Below are 18347 nucleotides of genomic sequence, written 5' to 3'. Positions count from 1 at the left end.
TGAGTTTTATAGAACGCTATGTCATTTGCATTTCCTTGCTTCCACTGTTACGTATGTGTAATGCATGTTTTCATGCAAATACTTAGGCACGTGTGCACAACAAATTCCTTTTATATTTTGGGATGATGTGCACAGGAAGGGGTTAATTATTCCGTGTCATTAGCAGTGAAGAGGACTTTCTTTCTTGGAACTTCTTCAGAGTTTGTAGTGAGACAAGCCTAAGCGACAGTTTGGAAGAGATGATGGTAATTGACTACTGTCGTGTCTTGTCATCTGTAGTTGTTACCGCTCCTCACAGGAGCTGTACTTGAAGAGGAGGATGAATTGATTTCCTGGAGGATATACATGTGAAACTTTTTGGTATTAATTTGTGTATCCTATTTACTAAGAAAAGGTCTCAGCATTCTCAATCTTTAAATCTTTATCAAATTAGAGGACTAACTTTCACGCTAGTCTTAAAGTTGGAAGCATTGCTATCTTCTGTTTTCATTATAATTTATTTTATTTTTCAAGGTGTAGCTAAAATGTACTCAAAGGAAATTATTAGCTGTAGCAGCTGGGGATAAATAGCATTTTTAATTATGTTATGATGCAACTTTCAAAGAAAATTGTTAATGACTTTTGAGCATGTTGACTGTCTGCAGAGCAGCTCTGAAAAACAACAACCTGAATATTTATTGTAGAAGATTTGGGGGTTAATAAATCAAGAATCGCTCTTTTGGCTTAATAAATGCCAACTAACATAGTAATCTGTTACTTGGTTTGAGTGAAAGTGTTCTCTTTTTTTCTCCCTGGTACAGTACTTGTAGGTTTGTTTCCACTGATATTTAACAAGGATGAAAATACTTTGGAAAAGTATAACTGTAGCTTCATATGCACAAAAGATTATTTGTAATTGATTAACTGATGTGGTTTGCTTTCTGTGTCACTTTTTTTTCTCTTTTCATTGTTGACTTTTATTGCTTAGATACAGAAATTGTGTTACAATGTAAATAAATCTGAAGGAACAATATACATGTGGAAAGGGTGAGTCATGGCAAAACTGTTTTTTTAAAAAAAAGTTTCAAGCATCCTACCTTACTTGAAGAAAATGAGAACTAGCCAGTAGGGCTGTACATTGCTTTTGGCTCAATTTTTTTTTTTTTTTTTTTTTTTTGCTAACGTGTGTGGAACATACTTAGAGGAATTTTAAAGGGCAGGGAAGAGAGGTGAACATCACTGGGTTTCAGTGGGGCAGTCCAGATGCACGTGTCTTCTGCTAGAATCAGGGGAATGGTCACTGCTGTTGAAGTAAATGGAAAGCTCAGTATTGCTTTGGGTAGAATAAGATGAGGTTTCACCCAGTACTTTTAAATGCTTCTAAACTGAACTACTTTAAGAATGTTTGTATGTCATTTATAGGAAATCAACGTTTTTCAATGTGTTAACAAAGAGTCAAGCGGCAGCAGAAAATTTTCCTTTCTGTACTATTGATCCAAATGAGAGTCGAGTACCTGTGCCAGATGACCGATTTGACTTCCTGTGCCAGTATCACAAACCTCCGAGGTAATTCTTAATATTTTTTAGTTAGGTAGCTGAAATAATATTACTGAACCAAAACTTTTCCTAAGGTTTTAATGCATTGTAATGTCTAGAAGTTTGTTACTGACATCTGTTTTAGAGTGTGAAATTATATGTCTACCTGTTATACCTTTCCCATGCCTCTGATGTGACCTTCATTGTGTAAGAATGATAAATGTGGGAGCTCTCAGTTATTGTTCAGGACCATTTGGTGCTTGGCATTTCTGTCTTTGAAGGTGGCTGCTCCCAGGTGGTGGAGGACCTTCTGAAGAGATTTGGAAAATGAACAGTGGTGGACACACCTAACTTGTCATAAGGTTTCTCATTTGAAAGATTTCCACCCTATACTTTGAAACATTCAGAAATTTTATGTGCTGTAGGTAGCTAAACAAATATCTGTTATTATCCCTACATCTTGTGATTTGGCAATAAGTTTTATGGGCAGTCTTTTTTGTCCCTGATTTTCTCTCTTTTAATAGGCTCTGCTACTTGTTCTGTGGTATATCCAAGGATATTCCTACAGTACATCTCTTCTGATTCCTTCGTTATTCTAGGAGTGTATTAATTTTGTCACTTTTTTTTTTTGCTATTGACTGTAATCTTCTGTGTATGTTCAATGTGGGAACTTTTTTTTGCTTGAGCAGCAAAATTTAAGGTGCTTTCAGAAAACAGAAACTTAAATAGGGACTTGTGGCTCATTAATTTTAGTTTGCAATTACTTGCAGAGGTATCTTGAATCAAGTGTGTATACATAAATCATAGGGCAAACTAACATGCATGTGTGTGCTTTTTTTTCAACTCTCGGGCCTCAGTTTTAGAGCCAGATCTTACCCACAGTTAAAAAAGACTGATCAGTTGCTAATCAAAAATCCGTTTTCTGACATAATTTTCAGGTCTAAGCAAGCTGTTTCCATCTGTAACTATTGTGAAGTTTTTAAGTAACTGCATTAATATGAAGCTGTTTGTTTAGGTGGATTGTTATAACGTGTTATCTTGTTTTACCTGCTCAAGTCAGTGTTTAGCATGATGGTTACTGCATGGATCTTAAAAACAAAACTGCTGAATTAGAGCTTTCAGGCTATTGCCTGTGCAGAGATAATGGTATGGCTTTTAAGTTTTGTTGACAGTTTTCTTCTAACTTGTACTATTAGTGGTGCTTTGGCCATGTCAGTAATCTCTTTTTCTTTTCACTTAGCTATGAACAGCTACTCTCAATTAATACTTGAAGTGACAAAGAGATTATTACTTCTCCCCTCACCATACCCTTGGCCATCTATCTTTACAGAGAGTGCTAAGATTGTGTGTTCTCTGACTAGCAAATTCTCCTTCCCTCCCTTTCCCCTCATCACTCTAAAATATTAATGAAAATAGTATATTTTCTGAATCTGTATTCAGTAAATATACTGTTTGATAATAAGCTGGATAATCAGCTTTTATTTGAATGGTCTTTTGACTTTCTACAGACATTTGTTACTTAAAGCTAGTGGATGTGGGCATTAGTGGGTAGTTATAGCTCCTGAGTTCACTTATGCTGCTTATATGATTTTTGTATTTCACCATAACAGTAATAAAGCAGAGATAATTAGTGATAGTCCAGTAGGACACTTGAGTGAGCTAACTTACTGAGCTGTTTATGCTTGTCTGCCTGAGACTAACTCAGGAAAAGAGGGCTGTAGTCACAAAGATAGGCTACTGAATTGTGATTTAAATGTCTTAATTTCTCTGTATAGTCTTGATTTTGTTCTTCATCTTTATGTAATACGTTCTGTGGTAATTTTCTACTTGTTTGGATTAGTAGATGTAATCCATCTGTGCACACAGAATGTTTATAAACAGTGAATTCTCTTTAAATTGGACTCTTGTCTAGCCTCAAGATTTTGTCTTTCAAAATCTAAAGCATTTGGGTTTTTATTTCCCATACGTTACACTTAGTCTTCACAGAACTGCAGTCATTGTTGGGAGATGGGGAAAAGAAAAAAGGGGTGACTTTGTCTAAACTGAGATAATGTGTGACAGGACAAAGTGATCTTGCCTTGGTGCCTGCTGGGAGCCAGGAGAGGGGAGAGGGCTGGGCTGGCAGTCGCTGTCTGTCCCCCTGCGCTGGGATTGCCAGGGGCATTGCTGATGGGAGTTAGTGCCTGTTCTGCACCACGGGAGGAGGAGTTGGGATCTTCAGGTACTGCTTGTTGCTTGAAGATCCGTCCTCTGTCCGCAAGAGGAGAGCCTCAGCTTGGTTGGGACTGGTGTGCTCTTACTTGTTAGCCTATGCCAAAAGCTGACTGGTATTAATTGGAAATGTAAATGTTTGTAAGTCATATAGGCAAAAATTTAGAGACTGTTACCTTCAGGTAAATGTGTACTTAATAGATTAAGCTACACTGGCAGAACTTGTAACCTGTGCTTTTTTTCTTTCTGCAGCAGTGGGATGTATGTGACTGTTGACAATAAATAAGTTGAATGATATAGACTGTACACAGAAGGTGGGCTCTAAGAACTTACAGTAAAAGCTGCTATGTTGTTGCCAAATTATATGGATGATTTCTTTGAGCTTTAGTGTTACTACTGCTTGCTTGGTGTAAGTGAAACTGTGGATACTAAAAAAAAATAAGAAGAAATCTTAATATATTAAACACAATTCTGAATGCTTGTTATTTTAAGGTATTTGTTTATACTATGTTACTAACTTAATTATGTATTTAAAGTACTTATTTGTTTGTTACAAATTTCATACAATATTCAGTGAAGGCTCCTTTGTTACATTGAGCCCACCTGTAGCTTTCTCAGAAAGGAGATGGTTGATTTTTTATTTTGTTGTCAACCTGCCCCGTTACCACAGTACAGGTACTTTCAAGCAAGGATTTACAGACTAATTGCATTAGTTTCAGTTTAGTAACTGGAAAGAGAGTATTTTCTGTAGACTGATTCACTTCAGCAGGAACTAAAGCAGAAAGGTGCATTTCCCCCCACCTGTCTATGAATACTAAATAGGTAGCAGAGGATGAAGTCTGCTAATTCTGTAATGCAAAAAATATGTTTTTCATCTCAACAAGTAGCTCCTGACATGAAAATTATGGCATGGAAGCCAGAAAGAGTTGCCCTATTAACTGCAATTAATATTTTATGGGACACTGTGTGTTTAGGAGTGATCGGTATCTCACACAAAAACAGACCTGTGTGTATAGTGCATCTGAATTTTTAGTACTTAATAAAAGCTTTAATGAAGCTATTTTCTTGCATATTTTTTGTTATAAATTTAATTAAAATGTTGCTTGATCACCCTAAAATTAGAACTGTTTTTTTAGTGTAAGTGTGTTAAACTCATGTAATTCGAACAGTGATTTGTGTCCTAACTCAGGAATAGCTTGAAAGCCTCTGGGTGTATGTACCCACTGCTGTTAGCCCATAGGTCCCCCAGCCTGTTGCCACTGTTGTAGAGTGCTGTGCCTGACCAGATGTGCCTCAGGTGATGCTGGAGTCCAGCCTCAGAATGGTTTTTACTAGGGTGGTAGAGGAAACTGCAATTTCCTCTTAATTTCATTTCTTTTGTGCCCCAGTAGTCGCCTCACTGCAATTATTTGCATTTTTTCTGCTTTAAGCTACATGACTAACTAAAAGAAGTACTCAGGGAAAGCACTGTAAGCCTAAGATAATTAACCTACAGCCTAACTGTAAGTAATTACACCCAATGACTGCATTGGCTGATAGGAATCAGCCTGTCTGAAAATATTAATAAAAAGGTGACTTTAAAGTCTTAGATTTCTGCTTCCTCTCTTGCTTAAAATCAAATGAGATTATAAGCAGGAATATGTCAAGAGAAGGGATGAATCAAACAACTTCAAAAGTTGTATTTGTTTCATTCCTTGTTTGCACCTGTGAGTTGCCTTGCACACAGGTTCACAAACACAAACCTTATCGCTGCCACAAACATTTCTGTTCTGTCTAGACTATATTTATCTTGGATGTCCTTTTCAAACTTCAAGCAATTTTGGTTATCTCAAAGGAGGATAATATATTGATTGCAACTACCCCTCTTCAACTCTAGCACTGTCCATTATACTTCATGATCTTTGTCTTTTTTGTCAGCAGATTGCTTTGATTTATTTTGTTGCATTGCAGATTGGTAAAATGCATTCATTTAGATCTTTAGTGCTCAGGTGATGGTTACTGAAATAAATCTGAGTAAATCCCATTGCTGTGTAGATCAAGAGTCCTCTGCAATATTAAATGGAAGTTCCCTTCAACTCATTGTAGGATAGCATACTCAGATACATGATAAAGTTTTAAAGTCAAAATTATGTAATCAGTTGCTGGAAAGTATTTTGTAGAAACCAGATCAGCAATGGGACATCATGTGGGACTTCGTCTGTATTTAAAAAGAGCATTTATGTAAATGGAAACCACCTGTAGTTTCAAAGTGAGAGATCAATAACTTAGCAGGCTGGGACTCTAACATATCAGCATCTCTAAAAGAATCCTATTTCCTTTACAGAAAATTACTGGAAATTGGTAACTATATCCTGTTGTTAATGTTCTTTTTCCTTAGGTGTTACTGAGTTTGCCTGCTCTTCAATTTGGTCTGAGCCTGTGTAAATCACCTGGGCTGTTATGTGTGTTGTAGCATTGCTTATATGCCAGCAGTGAATGAAAAATCTTAAGTGATGGTGATTTGAGCCATCTTTTCTGCCTGATGGGAGAAGGCAAAATTTAATAAGTTGTATTTTGTTGGTGTAATAACTTACTGAATAGCTTGAGAGTGCAGGTGTTTGGTATGTACAGGACACGGAGTATGTGTTGTAATGCACATTGAATCTCTCACCTTGTTATAATTCATATAAGTGCAATTTAGTTAGCAGATTTTTTGCTTCTGGTTCGTGTGCCATCAGGTTCAGGTCTTGTTTATCAGTACCATGGATAAAATGGTATTAATGAAATCATTCTTGCACAGAAATGACCAGAGTTCATCTGCAGGACCTAGTGCTTTGGAAGCAGATTCCTTTAACTGCCCGGTGAGGGATTTTGCTCACGTTGGTCAAAACTGCTTGCAAGATTGATTGTGGGGGCTGTAATAGGGAGTACAGTCTCCTGTAAGAGGGAGTTTCAAACTCTTCTGTTTGGAAATGAGCCAAAAATAGCAGTGAAGACAGACTGAGAGTTGAATGGCTCTTAAAGAGATTGTTACAATATACATGTTCTCTTTCTGTGTTGCTGATTTTACTTCGGGTCATTTGTGAATGGTAGCAAATGACTCTTACTTAAGTTGTATGAATTTTCAGAAAGGAAGAATTTCTCTTTTCTGCAAAATATGTGACCCTATGGATGTGTAAGCCTTTTATTCCTGAGAATGCCCTAACCACAGGACTGCAAAACTGTACTTTGTCTGGCCCAGTGAGTCTTGTGCTCTTTACCGCATGGTTGCTCATACAGTGAAGGTGGTACACTAAAACAAACTCAGTGCTGCTGTTTTATGAAGTGAGGTAAAAAATCCCTGCTCAAGCATTATACCTGTGGTTAAAATGCAGAGATACTTCTGGGTTTGGTGTTCTCTGTTTTGCATCATAAATCCGTGTGACATGCTTTATGGTAGATTGGTGTTGCGCTGATTTGTACAAATGATCAGTTGATGCCACCTGTTCTGATGATCATTTGAGGCTCAGTGACATTATGCTAATGCTGACTAACGAATCCTAAGAAATGGAAATTAATTTGTTTAGAGGAGGAGAAGAAAAAAGCAAAATGCAGTTAAGTCTTCAGTAAACCACATTCAATATATACAGTACTTTTCCCCCATTCTGTGCAGTGTTCTCTGTTTATTTAGTTTCATAATGTTTACTCTTTTCCTTCAGAGTACAGGCAAGTGTGACTAGCTTGCGCCTTTTTCTGCTTTTCTGTGTATTCGTCTTTCTACCAGGAAACAGAGATTTAGACCTAGGAAGGCGTCTGCCAGTGGGGATAGTTTTAATTTGCTTGGAATGTGAGCTTTGTGGTACCCAAAGTAAAGGTGAGAAAGCGCCCTGGAAACCCACACACTTCAAAGGTCTCTTGCTTGTATTACTCAACTGTGAAAGAAATGTGCTGGGGTTTTCCTTCCATTGTGTAGCAAATGAGGTGATTCTGGTGATGGAGTGGCCATCTGCATATGAAGGTATCTGTCTTGCTCTAATGTGGCATCTTTGTAGTGAAAGTGTGAATTGTTCTGATGGCTGGCGGGGAGGCTAATCCTACCAGGAGGGTAAGAGAGGAACACTGAGCATTTCTTACACCACCTTTGTTTTCCTTAAAACCCGGTTTAAAATGACAATGGAAAAGTGCTTTAAAGAATGGCATTTTTCTGTCTTGCTTCTGAGTGTTACTCATCAAAAAGCAAGGACTGGGAAGTGGCCCGCAGTTTCTTCTGAGGTATATTAGTTCTGCTTGTATCAGGCAAGAGCAGTTACTGGGTTAATGCATTAATATTTACTGGCTTCTATTTTCAGAATATGAGTTACTCTTGGTAGTGTCTTAAATAAGGACTTGTTCTGAGTTTGTGTACTGGTAGTTAAAAAAATACAGTGGGACAAAAACATAAAATTTGCAAAGTTGGTTTACTTCAGAGTGTACTTATATTCACGTTCTTTTGACTGCATTCCACAGCATTAAGTTGCAGCACAGAATATGTCTTCCCAGGGATGGGTCCTTCTTTTCATGGGCCTAGTGAAGTTTAAAGCCACTATTGTATTACTTGAACTTAAGTAACATACTGTATTGCGTTACACAATTGCTTCTACGTATATCACAAAGATATTAATTACATAAAACATGTTATTATGTTCCTAATTTATTATACCTGACCGGTTTAGTGACAGTTTGAACTTCACTTTGGGAAACAAAAAGGTTTTGTCCAGATCTTGTATTGTGAAGTTATTTTATTTGAAAGAAATGATTTTTCTTTGGAAGTGTAGAGTAAGATTGAAAACAAAACTTTTAGGTTACCACTCTTCCAGAAATAATTGATGTTCCATACTCCAACAGATTCTAGTGAATCATCTCTCCCCAAATTAGAGAGTTAATTTGAAGTGAGGAAGCACATCTGCTGATTTATTTGCAGTCAAATGGAAGTGGGGTAGCACTAAAAAAAAAAAAAGTTGGAATTGTGTTTTGTTCTACCTAAGTCAGTTGACTCGGAGCAGAGACAACGATCCATGGATTTGTGTAACTACATTGTTTTCTGTCTGGGATATAGCTGTCATACCAGGCACTGTGATGAGAAGGGTGATCTTACTGCTGGTGGAGTTTCGTGCTGTTACAGGTTTGACAGCAGTCATGTTGTCAAATATTTCAGTATTTGTAAAAATGTATTTATCATCGAGTTGTTACACTAATAAAAATAAAGCTCGGTTTGGGCTGTAGACAATAAAGATTTCAGAAGTGTAATACTGTGTAGAAGATAACGGGCTAGGTCATTCCTAGCCCTCATTCCCACCTCTGTGGTTTGGAAAAGGCATCTTAAGGTACACCACAGAATTTTTATCTTTGGATTTGAATCTGCTTTGAACACTCACCACAGAACACTCCTGCTTTCCAAATCAGCTCTTTTCACTCATGCTGGCTTCAGGGTGGTCACATCCCTCTCCTTGGGAGTGTGAAAGCTGTGGGTTTGGGTGTTTGCTGCTATACTTACTGCCACTAAAATAGTGAGCTGCTTTATTAGTCCCAGCATAGTGCTAGTGAAATATGATGGTGATGAAGTGTTTGATGGGAATGAACTACTCTTCCAGCTATTTATTTTGGAGCCATCAAGCTGGAGATCTTGAGAATGTGGGTGTGCAGTTTCTGGTCTTTTGCAAGTGAGGGATTTGCAGCATTTCAGTGTGGTTCTGTCTCTGCCACTGTTCATGATGATGATGATATTTGCATAGGGCATATGAAGGTGCTTTTAGTCAACATCTTATCATAAAGTTTTACTGGTTTCTTGGGTTTTTTTCCTGACTCAGCTGGATTTTGAGAAGTAATTAGTTTAGAGTGTACACAAAAAGTTTAGTGCCCATTAAGTTATTTGTTCATTTTTTAGCAAGTTGAGAGTTTGTGGAGGATAGAAGGTTTGCAGTTTATAAATTTCCCATAGCTTTAAAAGCTTTTTTTCTGTCAGCTAATTTGTACTTAATGACTATTCTTTTGTTGCTGTATAAAATGTATTGTGAACATGTCTGCTTAACCCTTTGCTGTTCACTATGGTGGAAAACATCACAGCTGTTTATATTATAATACCATCTTAATTTATCTGCTTTTTTTTTTTCCAAATTGTTTGCATAATCCTGAGCACTGCTAATTTTAATCAGCACTGTATTAAAATAAATTACTTTTTTGAGAAAGTTGCATAGCCTGTTGAACTAAATGGTAACCTTAGAGGTGTGCAATAGCAGAGTGCAGTGGCCTTTTGTGTGTTATCCCTTTGGTTCTGTGAAACCTGCATTACACATATTTATGCCTCAGTCTTCCAGGCCTGCTTGATTATTGTGTAATTGTCTGTATCATGCTGCACTTCAAAACTAGTTTACTTAGTTTTACATAAATATTTACAGAGGAGTTAGAGAATGGATGTTTTACATGGGATTGGGGGAGTTTTGTCTTATGCATTCCATACTGTGATGTTTAACTTGTTCCAGAAAAGAAGTGTTGGATTTTCACGTTCTGAAGTTATTTCTGTGCCAGAAATTTTGTCTAATGTGCTTTAGTAATGAAACTTCTAACTTTTTTTTTTCAGCAAAATTCCAGCCTTTCTGAATGTGGTGGATATTGCTGGCCTTGTGAAAGGAGCCCACACTGGACAAGGCTTAGGAAATTCCTTCTTGTCTCACATTAACGCCTGTGATGGCATCTTTCATCTGATGCGTATGTAAACTTACTTATCTGTCTTTTCTAGCTTAAGGACAGCATTGTTGTACTGTAATTAATAACTGTGGAGCAAATATCCATTACAATTTAACTTTGCCATTCAATTCAAAGCCATCAGGTCTTGGGTTTTTCCAGCCAAGACAATCCTCATCCCCCACTATCTAACAGGTACGCCTTTCTTCATTAGTCTTTTACTGAAGACTTAAAAAGAAGCTGGGTTTTTGGAAATCTGCAGTAATGATGTGTCATTTTCTTTTGCCAGTAGTGCGTGTTTGTTTAATTTCATGGAGAAGGAGGAATGGAATGTGTTAGTAAAAGACAGAAATGGAAGTAGAAATCTGCTGCTTTTGTAAATCCTTAAACTTTTCAGATCCTGAGTGGATGAAGTCTTTGTTGCCTTTTATGTACCAGTGTTTGGCCCAAGTTCCCGAGGAAGTGTGTATCTTTGGGAACCAGTGCCCTGAAACAAGCTGTCAGCCTGGTGGGTGGACACTGAACACTGAATCTCTGCAGTCACAGTAGAAAGTGCTTTAAGAAGAGCTTGGGCAGGCTGCACCTGTTCAAGGGCAATAGGCAGGGGACTGGAGGGTGAGACTTGTGTGCCAGCAAGCTGGAAAGGAGGTGTTGTTGAAGATGGAGAGAAGATAAGAATGATAAAATGTTGGTAAGAAGAGCTGTAACAAGAAGTGATCTGGGGATTCTGTGTTTTCAAACCATGAAAAATTTAGTGTTTGTTTTCATTTTGATTTGATCTGGAACACATTTTCACCTTTGAGCATTGAAAGTGTTGCTCCTTGTCTTTATGCTGTTGTGATATGCACTGCTACTGCCTGTGGTAATGGCCAGCATGGGAAGCAGAGTCCTTCAGAGGATTGGTCTTTTTCTTTTTGATGGGTGCCAGGCGGGAAGTCAGAAGCAGGGCATTGTGGATTTGTACTGTAGACTTCAAGCTCTGCATGCCTGAGTGCATTGAAGGAAGGCTTGTTAGCTTTGGCTTTGCTTGGGTTCAGTTGGTAATTCTGCTGAAAGCGGTTTGGGAATTAATCAAGTTGTATTAATTACGGTAACAATAGGTAAGAAAGTGGCTTGATAGAAACGGAATTGAGTATGATGAGACAAACTTTGGGTAGCTCACCAAAGGTGTTTTATAGTTCTAGGCTAAAGGGTTTATTATAAACGGTCTTTTCTTTAGGACAGAAGGTTTATTTGTGGGGTTTTTAGCTGCCGTAACAGAATACACTGTTGTTACCTCTTTGTGTTCTGAGATGTTTTTTGGAAAAGGCTATTGCCTATCAGTGGATGCACCAAAAGTGCACAGGTGAACTCTTTCCTGGCATAAAGCTGAGGAGAAAAGCTATCTGTTTCCACCTGGCTAATTCTCTTCTTTCTTTACTTCATTTAAAAAGAGGCAATACCCCCATCTTGAAATGACTGTGGATTTTCAGCCTTCAAATTTCCATATACTTGTTAGACTTTTCCTGAGATACACAGTTTTCATTAAATCAATAAAAACATTGTTTTATGTGTCTAAGGTGTATTTTAACATGTGCAAAGAAATGGGCAACACATGGCAACCACACATGGTAGGGTAACAGGACAAGTAGAAAGGAGAGGTAAGTTTGTGTTGAGCACCACTGTATTTTTATACATGGTTAGTGACAATATGAAGTAGATTCTCTTAGCAAACAAGGCAATTAAGTTTTCCCCTGAAGGATAGAGCACTCCATTCCTGGGTTTTGATACTTTCTGTTGATTTTATTTCTGTAAAAGTGTACAAACTGAAAATTTCTTGCTCATACCAAACCAGTTGGTCTGCCTACACTTAAAAAGAAAACATTCAGGTGTTATCCCAGTTTCTTAGAGGTAGGGGTGTAATTTACTTTTGGTCACACCCAGTTATGAAAACCTCAGACAGATATACTTGCTGACTTACTGGCTGAGTGAATGGGGGATTTAATTTTGTAATGGCTGTAGTGGTGTTTGCCGTCCCATAGTGACCTGACACAGCTTTGTTCATCTTCCAAGTTTCACCGTTTAATTTGAAACATTTCTGACAGTTCTGTTCTCCATGTTTCAGGTGTGCTGCAGTTTTAAGTGAGGCGGCAGTGTTTTTTGTAGTGACAGAAGGCAGGCTCTTTGAGGGTTATCGCAGTGTTTCTTCCCCAGTTTAATGGCTTTAACCACCTTTCAACTTTTATAGCAGATGGGTCACAAGTACTTGTAGAAAATTACTTTCTTTGTATGGTGAACTATAAATGGCAACTTTGTTACAAATGTAAATTAACAAATTACACCTAAACAATGCTTCACTGAGGAAAATGGTAGATATATCAGTATTTAATCTCTGCTATAGCTCTGTCATGTTTTGGAACGTACTGGATGTTAAACAGCCAGAGCTCTTCAAGTTTTTGAATTTCTCTTCCCGCTGATACTGTGCAGTCCTAGTTTTCTAGCAAATATGTTCCACATTTTTCTCTTCTTTTTAGTTTCTTTAATGAAATCCAGTCTCTTCAAAGGTACAGAAATTGGGGGGAAATCTGTAAAAGTACTTTGCTATCAAATGCTCCTTTTCAGTTAATGAAAAAACCACATTGTGGTTGGATGCCCAATGTTTAAAGCAGGGCAGGCAGCGCTGGGTTTTGACTTTTGCCATCCCTGGTGTGCCGGTCCTGCAGGGGACGGTGTGAACCGCCTGCGGTGCTGGGGGTGCGGGCAGGTAGGGCTGGGAAGCTCCTGCTTTGCTCCTCTGGAACTGAGCTGCTCTGGCTTCACAGCAGAGGAGCTCCAGCTGCCTCTTAGCAGCAGGATGGAGAGTTTGGTAACTGATAATCCGTGAAATCTTGTTCTTTGTGACAAGAGTGAAAGAACTGTGAGGCTAGGTAAACATCCCCTGCGGTCTTACGGAAGTGACTGGTGTGACCAATGCAAATGGATTCCTAGAAAGCCTTAATTGCCTTTACTCCAGTTTTATCTTTGTTAAAACTGGAAATGTTTAGTCCACCCCTCTGGTTCTGCCTCCTTCAGGGTTTTAGCTAACTTGTAAAGCTATTTGTTGTTACTTAAAGCTTTGATAGCTATGAATCATGTCAGTTGAGCATAGTTTATTCTTACTTGAAAAAAGCACTAATCAAAACTGAGTTTGACAATATTTTTTGCTGATTTTTGCTCAGTATTTAAAATCAAGGTGATTTAACTTTATTTAACTTTTTTTACCATCATGAAGGTTAATGGGAACTTTTAGTAATGCTGCCAGTGTTTTGATTTGCCCGCAAAAATCAAAGTGATGATGAAGTTATTAAACTGAATAAGATACATCCTCTTTTTTGACTTATTTTTTTTGACTTCCTATAAGAATGTGTGTATTTTCTATATAAATATTCTATTCATCTGTAGCTTTTATATACTTGAGGCATGATGCTTTTTCCCCTCCATGTTCTCTAACAAGAATCCATACGTGCTGATTGCAGCTCCTGGAATCCGAGGAGGCATGTGAGGATATCACTTAGCCACACTCCACTGCACTAACATTTCAGTGAACAAAGTATGACTTACATCTCATCCTTTCAGCATGTGTGTTCTGCGCTTTGGGAATCATAGTGCCTCAGTCTATGCAGCTGTAGCTTGGCTCTGTCACTTCTAATATCTGAAACTGGTTTTTTCATCTTTATAATGTGACAAAATTCACCTTGAAATGATGTCTGATGTTTTAAGACATATCTTAACATAGCTTAAAAAAAAAATTGTATTGTTTTTGACATATTTTGGTTCAATTTTTTGAAGATGCTTTGGTTTTGTTTTATGTTACTAAGTGTAATTGGCACTTGTTAAAAAAGGGTTGCCTGTTTACAAATACAAACCTTTCACTGCTTAGCTACCAAAGTTTAAAAACTTCTGCGCATATCAAACTTGTTAGTGTTACACAACCAAGATGTATTGGTGTATGCTATTGAGTAGATGAATAGTTCCTACTGTAGTTTTCTCTTCTTATTTACTGTTAGAGCAACTGAATTAAAGTTTAATAAAGTATTTGGAGTGGCTCATAGTTCAGCTAAACTTTCTCTTGGCCTTCAGTAACTTCTCCATATTAAATCCAGAAATTAGAAAGCTTTCAAAATTAACTGGCAGTTGTATCTGTGTATTAATCTAATGCTTGTGGGTTTTTTTGTTTGTAGATTTGTTTTTTTTGTGATTTTTTTCAGTAAAATATTGTACAGTGTTTTGATTTTGAGAAAAGGCTTTTCCTAGGAGATTTTTTCTGGTCAGAATTATGAAAATGGTATTCCTCTATTAATTTGGTCATCTGATTAGTTAAAAGTGGAAAACTTTTAGCTAATCAGATTTTTCACTTAGTCAAGAAGATAATTAGAGGAAACGCAGTAACCTCTTATGCTGAAAAATTGCCGAAGAGCATTGCGAGATCTGTCATTGTCCTTGAATGTTAGTGTGCTTGAGATGCAGGAAATCACATTATAAAATCACTCTAATCTCCTGGTTTATTGTTGGTGTTTCTTTTCTTTTGGTGTGTGTACATGAACAAAATTTGTGGGTTTATGCGTCAAAGATATTTGCAGTATTCTATTTGCAGCTTTGTCTCCAGGAGTGAATTTGTTTTCCTGGGTATGTGGGTGCAGATGGTGGAACAGGTGCTGGAAAATTGTCATCACTGTAGTGAGTTAGCCTTTGTTTTTATTGAACAGTAAATTACATTGCCAGACTAAGTAAAACTGATACCTGAGCTTTAATCCATGTTCCTCTAAGGCCAGGTAATTACAGTTTAGAGCAGAAATAAACTCAGGTAAGTGTTAAAATAGGTTTCATTCTCAAATTTCTCACGAGTAGTTGTTCTGAGAGCTGAATAGGCCTCCCCAAATATATGGTATTAGGAGCAAAAATTTATATGTATCATATTAATCCATGATAATTAAATAAATGTTTCTCAATGATATATTTACTTTTCAGATAGAGAGTGTTCAAACATTAATCAAACAGTCCAAAATTCGTTTTATGTTGAGGTTGCCTCTTGATGTCTCAAATTGAATTTTGATTGTATAGTACCTAGGAGGTTTCAGTTTCAAATATTGTAAAGTCTGTAATTTTATTTAATTACTTATTCTCATTGAGAAGGAAAATTACTGTTCTTGCATTCTTGTCTAGCCTTTATCATAGTTTGATAATGCTAGATTTGTTACTATCACACTAATTGAAGTGACAGTGGATTTTGGAGCCCACTTTGTCGTTCATCTTTAGCATAATATCCTATGCCTCTTTATGTCAGGTTCCTTTTTTGTATCGGAACGGATGAAAACATACAATTTCCTGTCTAAAGACCATCACCCTTGCTAGAGTAGCAGCATCTAATGCCATTCTATTTATAGATGGAACTTGTTAAGTGTCCTCAGCAGGGACTTAAAGCTATGACCTCGTAGGCCAGAAACAGGAGAGCTACCTACTGAGCTACAAGGGCAATCTCTCAATTCTAAAGAATACACAGAAAATTTCTAATATACTGTACTGTGAGTCATAAAGTACTTGACCAGTAAACCCTCCCTCCTCTGAGAATAAAGACCAGGCAGGCTATCTTTACTGAGTCATTGCGATTATTTGACCTACAGCTACTTCTATTACAGTTCTGTGTGTGTGATTTGGCAGTGTGTAATTGCTATTTATGCGATGCAGATGAGTTTTTCCTCTGTAATACTTCAGAGAAATCGTCAATGTGTGATAGAGTTGGGGTATTCAGGTGACTGTGTCTGAAATACATGTTTACCTGTTTGAGTGGGTGTCTTTGTTGATGATGTAGAGTATTCTGACTTTTTAAAAACAGTGATAGTGTAATAATTTATTAATAATTTTTTATTTGTTGTTTCATGGACTTTCTTTAAGGCTTGAAGGGAAATGTACCACAGATGGATTGGTTTGTTTTTTTAATATGAAATGTGAAAGCCTATTTTCCTTTGGTCAGAGGAAGGCTACTTCAGAAAAGGTAAAGTAACAGTTCTGTGCAAAAAGATAAGTGAACTGAGTGTTTTCCCTTTAATTTGCTGCGTGGTTGTATCAAAAAGGTGAGTAGTCTGTAAAGTGAGAATATTATAGCATCCTTTTAGCAAGCTAAGAAAGTGTTTTGTTTTTTTTTTAATGCAGAGTTTTAAGGAAAACTTTAAACTAGAGAGGTTCCTTAAGTGCTTCTGTTTCTCATTTGATTCGTAGATGGCTGTGCTCTCCCACAGCTGAGGGCATGGGCTGCCCTGGGTTTCTCAGCGGCAGCAGGAGTTTGCTGTTGCTGCTCAGGGCTCTTTCTCACTGTCCCTCATTGCCTTGGGGTTGAATATGCAGGTGAGGCAGTACCAGATGAGCTTATGTGACTTCAGTATTAAAACAGACAAGGAGCAGTTTACATATCGGATCACTGTGTACTGAACAGCAGAGTAACTACTGCAAATAAAGACCAGGAGGAACCTGGCTTTGGGGTTCTTATTCTGGCTGTAAGTTACTTATCCTAGACAAACTAAACAAGGCTTCTGGGTTAGTTAAGTTATGCTGGTGTAAGACTTAATTAATATATACCTCCTTTTTTCCTGTGTCAAGCAGTTTTGTCTGAGATCCTTGGGTTGTCAGTTTAGAGTTCCTTTGTCTTTACATGCTAGAGTTTATGAGACTTTAATAAAGGGACAGAAAAACCTCTGGTGCTGTTTCCTTTCAGAATTACAATTTATCAGAACAGCCTGGTTTCTACAACAGCCAAAATTCCACTTTTAGAGAAACAGGTGGCTGTCCCTTTCCAAGTCATACTTTGTGCCAGACTTGGACACTAGATGGGAAGGTCTTCAGCGAGCTGAAGTGGCTCCATACTCTGACACCTTTTCTCATGGATATGCTGCCACTTTCTTCTGTGCTGTTGGAACTGATTGTGAAACCATGTAGTAAAAGGGTTTTTGGATCTTAAAAATAACTGTATTCTTCTTGCTGGGTTATTTTAAAAATAGGTCATTTCTCTAATCAGATTTAATGTGTAATACAGTTAACAGTCATGCTGTTCTAGCTCAGGGAGCATTAAGCTGAGATTGGTAAGATGAAAAATGTTTGTTAAAAGGCAGCCATAGGAAATAATCCCCTTCCCTGCCCCCTCCCCCCCCTTTTTTTTTTTTTTTCCTTCTAAGTTTACAAGACTTTGGAATGTTTTCTTTCAAACCTTGCATGTTGTCCACTGGCGTCTGAAGAAATCTGACTTATGACTTATTTATGCTGGGATGTTATTGAGATGCAGGGTTTGGTTGCAGATGTGCCTTTGTGCTGTCTTAATGCTGAAGTATTGATGTGGAAATCTGCTGACTTCTTTTGGTGAGCCTTCAGCAAAGATAGTTGGTATGTTTTCAATATGCTTTCCAGACTTTCTCTTCTGTCCTGATGAAGTCCAGCTTCACTTTGGCTGAAGATGCAGTTTTGCTTTTCTACTTGGGTTTACAAGGAGTTGTGTGTTAGTCAGTTACTGACGGTATCTCTGCAGAAATTCTTACAGCCTGGTTTTTTTTTTTTTTCTGTTTGGAACTTGGCACTGTTGTATTTGCTCCACTCAGTTTCTCTCAGCTATGTTTTAGTGTATTTCAAGATGAATTTTTATCCTGGTATCTTCTGTGGAAAACAGAATTAGCAATGGGCTGGATTTAGATGCTGGATGTTTATCAGCAGTAGTTGCAAGAGCTGCTTTGGAAACTGTTGCTTTAGCTTTGATGCCAGGAGGTCTTTAGCCTCAAACAACACCCTGGAGGCTCTGTGCATGGAGACAATTAACAAAATACAAAAAACTTTTTTTTTTTTCCCAAAATACCTCAGAAATGCTACTTTTGGTTCTTATTTTAGGTTTTGCGGTTGAAGAAAAGCTTCATCTGTTGTTGATAAAATAGCAAGAAGATTCTTCA

At 37.6% G+C, this 18347-nt stretch overlaps 1 protein-coding gene across 4 annotated transcripts in view; it reads left to right on the top strand.

Annotated features, from left to right (window-relative positions):
• The window catches only part of OLA1 (Obg like ATPase 1), a 105541-nt gene that overhangs the window by 12234 nt on the left and 74960 nt on the right, over positions 1 to 18347 (top strand). For all 4 annotated transcript variants that reach the window (XM_040069460.1, XM_040069461.2, XM_040069463.1 and 1 more), the window contains 2 exons: positions 1402 to 1545; positions 10301 to 10428. In XM_040069460.1, coding sequence (XP_039925394.1) covers positions 1402 to 1545; positions 10301 to 10428 — 272 coding nt within the window. The remainder of the gene's footprint in view (positions 1 to 1401; positions 1546 to 10300; positions 10429 to 18347) is intronic.

This window comes from Hirundo rustica, chromosome 7 (genome assembly GCF_015227805.2).
Source record: "Hirundo rustica isolate bHirRus1 chromosome 7, bHirRus1.pri.v3, whole genome shotgun sequence".
NCBI lineage: Eukaryota > Metazoa > Chordata > Aves > Passeriformes > Hirundinidae > Hirundo > Hirundo rustica.
This window is presented reverse-complemented; position numbering and strand designations above follow the sequence as displayed.